At 45.5% G+C, this 3846-nt stretch overlaps 1 protein-coding gene across 1 annotated transcript in view; it reads left to right on the top strand.

The window, feature by feature from the left end:
• Window positions 1-6: 6 nt before the first annotated feature.
• LOC311328212 (dynamin-2-like) overlaps window positions 7-3846 on the top strand; it is a gene marked incomplete at both ends in the record, with an annotated part of 15020 nt that continues 11180 nt past the window's right edge. Inside the window, 3 exon segments of the mRNA XM_084462215.1 lie at window positions 7-67; window positions 1065-1178; window positions 1181-1213. Coding sequence (XP_084318341.1) covers window positions 7-67; window positions 1065-1178; window positions 1181-1213 — 208 coding nt within the window.

Genomic DNA, 3846 nt, shown 5'->3' with positions numbered 1-3846 from the left:
CTACCCAGAGGATCTGGTATCGTAACCCGTCGTCCACTCATCCTTCAACTGGTCAACAACAAAGCAGGTAGAGACACAAACACACACACACACACCTGCTGCTCTCACTCTCTGTTAAAAGTATTCAGCTCGAAAGCCCGTTAGGGGCGCTGGACAACTTTCCCATCCACAGAGGGACTCTGATTAGTGAGTGAGTGAGTGAGTGAGTGAGTGAGTGAGTGAGTGAGTGAGTGAGTGAGTGAGTGAGTGAGGGAGGAGGGAGGAGGGAGGGAGGGAGGGAGGGAGGAGGGAGTGAGTGAGTGAGTGAGTGAGTGAGTGAGTGAGTGAGTGAGTGAGTGAGTGAGTGAGTGAGTGAGTGAGTGAGTGAGTGAGGGAGGAGGAGGGAGGGAGGGAGGGAGGGAGGGAGGGGAGGGAGGCTTCAAGTTGAACAGGCCCATGGCATGTACATGGTATGTATGGTATCTGGAAATAAGTAGCATAAAGGCTATCACCAACAGCATAGGCTAGCTCCAGCTTACTGTAATACAAGGTAACAATGAGGGCTCAATTAGCCACTGTTGCTGTAGCTCAGTTGGCAGAGCGGGTCGTTCAGTGATCGAAGGGTCAGCGGTTCGAATCCCGGCTCCGACTGTCCACATGTCGAAGTGTCCTTGAGCAAGACTCCTAACCCCAAATTGCTCCCAATGAGCAGGTTAGCACCTTGCATGGCAGCTACCGCCATTGGTGTGTGAATGTGTGTGTGAATGTGTGTGTGAATGGGTGAATGAGAGGCCATTGTAAAGCGCTTTGAGTGCCGCTAAGGTGGAAAAGCGCTATATAAGTGCAGTTCATTTACCATTTACTCTGTACCCCCCATACCTGCTGCTCTCACTCTCTGTTCAAAGTATTCACTCCCTCTCTCTCTCTCTCTCTCTCTTCCCCTCTCTCTCCCTCTCCTCCCTCTCTCTCTCTCTCTCTCTCTCTCTCCTCCCTCTCTCTCTCTCTCCCTCCCTCTCCTCTCTCTCTCTCCCTCCCTCCCTCTCTCCCTCTCTCTCTCTCTCTCTCTCTCTCTCTCCCTCCTCCAGAGTATGCAGAGTTCCTTCATTGTAAGGGGAGGAAGTTCGTGGACTTCGAGGAGGTTCGCCAGGAGATCGAGGCCGAGACGGACCGCATCACCGGCTCCAACAAAGGCATCTCCTCCATCCCATCAACCTCCGCGTATACTCCCCTAATGGTAACACACACACACACACACACACACACACACACACTAGGGCTGGCCCGAACACACACACACACACACACACACACACACTAGGGCTGGCCCGAACACACACACACACACACACACACACACACACACACACTAGCGCTGGCCCGAACACACACACACACACACTAGGGTGCGTCTACTCCCCTAACGGTTATGGGGGGTGAAATGTGCCATTTCTTACCGCACGGAGCGAACTGAGCTGCATACGGAGCTGACAAACGTACGTGTTTACGTGAGTGAAATCCATTCGACTCCCATTGTATTTGATAGCAGGACTGACGTGACTCACGACGTTTTGTCCTAGCGACGGCGGCGGCCTGAAGTAAGTCAGCAATGTGTGCATTGGTCGCGGCATTCGCGTGGCTCACGTTAGCTCCCGTAATTATGGCCCGTGTGGATTTGCTAACTGAGAAGACAAACCTGACGAACGTCGCTACTTGCCCACAGCGTGGTATTGCGAACGTAGCTAACGTCGCTACTTGCCCACGCGTGGTATTGAGGAACGTCGCCGTCACCATCATTAGGTTACTTAAGCTGCTAGTTGTCTTGTTAGCTCTGATATGGCTAGCCAGCCTCTGTCCAGTGAGATCAGTGATATGACAACTTAACGTTACATTATTGAGCCTAAATAATAGCAGGCTACTATCAGATAACCTGGTTAATATATGTTATTATTCCTACTATTGTGCTTACTGTGTGTTGCTGACAAGATAAATTATGTTATATTATTATTGCCACCGTCATTTGGCTTAGATTATGTTCTCCAGCCACGCCAAGTGCTGTGGTAGTAGCTAACTCACTGGTGTGATATTTATTTACATTGTCCCTGCATCCTGTCTAATATGTCTCCATCTGTGTTATGCACCATGGGCCGAAAGAAAATTATTTTGTGAAGTAGGCTCATTGGCAAAATAAATGTTTTTTGATCCTGATAGCCCAGTAGGCTTTCTGTCAGCCTCTTATGTCATAACCTGGCTCATAGGGAATAATATGGTAGAAAAGTCTTTGATTCAAGTTAAGAATCAGATTTTTTTAACTAAAGAGTAACCTATACAAAATAAACAATAATTAAAAATATCAAAAATGCCGCCACAAAACCAAAGACCAAAAAGTGTATTGTTCAGTATGACTACTTGTCAACCATAGGGCTGTCAGGTTAGGAATTATCCTGAGCTTCAAATTGATAGATTTCAACCGCGGTCTGCGTTTTAGGCTGTTTTTTTTATTATTTCGTTTTACACTACATTTTATCTATATCCTATGTGTGTAGCCTAGTTGTGGCCTATATTATTCGTTTTTATGTAACGAAATACATTAAATAAATGAGGGTACAGGAATGCAATGGTGCGCGCAGCACACAAACAGGCAAATCATTCGACATAGTAAAATAATAACAACAACAATAACAATTAGGCTACAGATATAAAGGGACCTAAAGGGCAAAGGCAATGTTTTCTGTGCACTAAAGTAAGCTTAGGCTAGGCCTAACACGTTATACATACTGTATATAGCCTACCAGAAGTTTAGTGCCGTGCATTTATTAATCGGATAGCCTTTGTCTATAGGCGTATTTGACAGTCCTGGAAAAAGCCCTGATAGCCTACCAAAATGAAAAGAAAATCATTAGTGGCCGCTGTTGTCTGTATTTTGTTATTGTATTTTGTGGCCTGTGTGTAGTTGTAGCCATACTTATTATTCCTACAATAAAGTATAGGCTACACCACCAAACGCAAAACGCAAAACGCAAACGAATCTGCTGCGTGAGAGCTGCATTCCTTGGTAGCCAGAAAGCGCGTCAGCACCCTGAAGCAGCATCGAGTCATTTTTCGTTCCCAGTTAATGGACTTCAGGAACACAGACGTGTTGTAAGCATGTAGATTAGCCTACTAGACCTACTGTATTTGTTAAATAATAGCCTACAGCCTAGGCCACGTTAGCCTACATCTGTTGTTTTAGAGACTTTCTTTTAGGCTACAATAGCCTAAGACACGACAACTTGTCTGTCATTTCATTTATTTATTTATTGATTATCATTTGCTCTAATTGTTCTAATGTTGGGTTGTTTTTAGGCTATACCATGTTGTTCTGCGAATACAGTAGCCTATCGATGCAGCGTAAGCCTCATTTGAGAATAAAGTACTGTATTTGATCAAAGCACGCACTCAAGTGGAAATTCGGTTATTTTATTATAGGCTACTGTAGGTCTATTATAGGCTAGGCTATATGAGTTTAGTTGGCTATTTGATTGCAATTTTGATGCATTTTCACAAGTAATTAAGGGTATTTATTGGTCTAATTTGAGTCTATATGAAACAAGTATACCACTTATTGAATTTGGTGCATTTTAACATATGTTCCAGTCATCCGGACATTTCAGAGATACGAACGACCTGCGGTCCCGTTGGGTTCGGATGAGTGGGGTCCTACTGTAGCACAAGTGCTCACGTAGCGACGTTAGCTACGTACGCGAATAGCACACGTGCTCAAGTACCCCCGGCCCTGACGAGCGTTTGCTGGGTTAGCTACGTTAGTGAATAGCACACGTGGTCACGTGGGGACGTTCGTCACGTGTGTCTGCTCAGTTAGCAAATAAG

Source organism: Borostomias antarcticus (assembly GCF_949987555.1).
Source record: "Borostomias antarcticus genome assembly, contig: scaffold_819, whole genome shotgun sequence".
Lineage (NCBI taxonomy): Eukaryota > Metazoa > Chordata > Actinopteri > Stomiiformes > Stomiidae > Borostomias > Borostomias antarcticus.
This window is presented reverse-complemented; position numbering and strand designations above follow the sequence as displayed.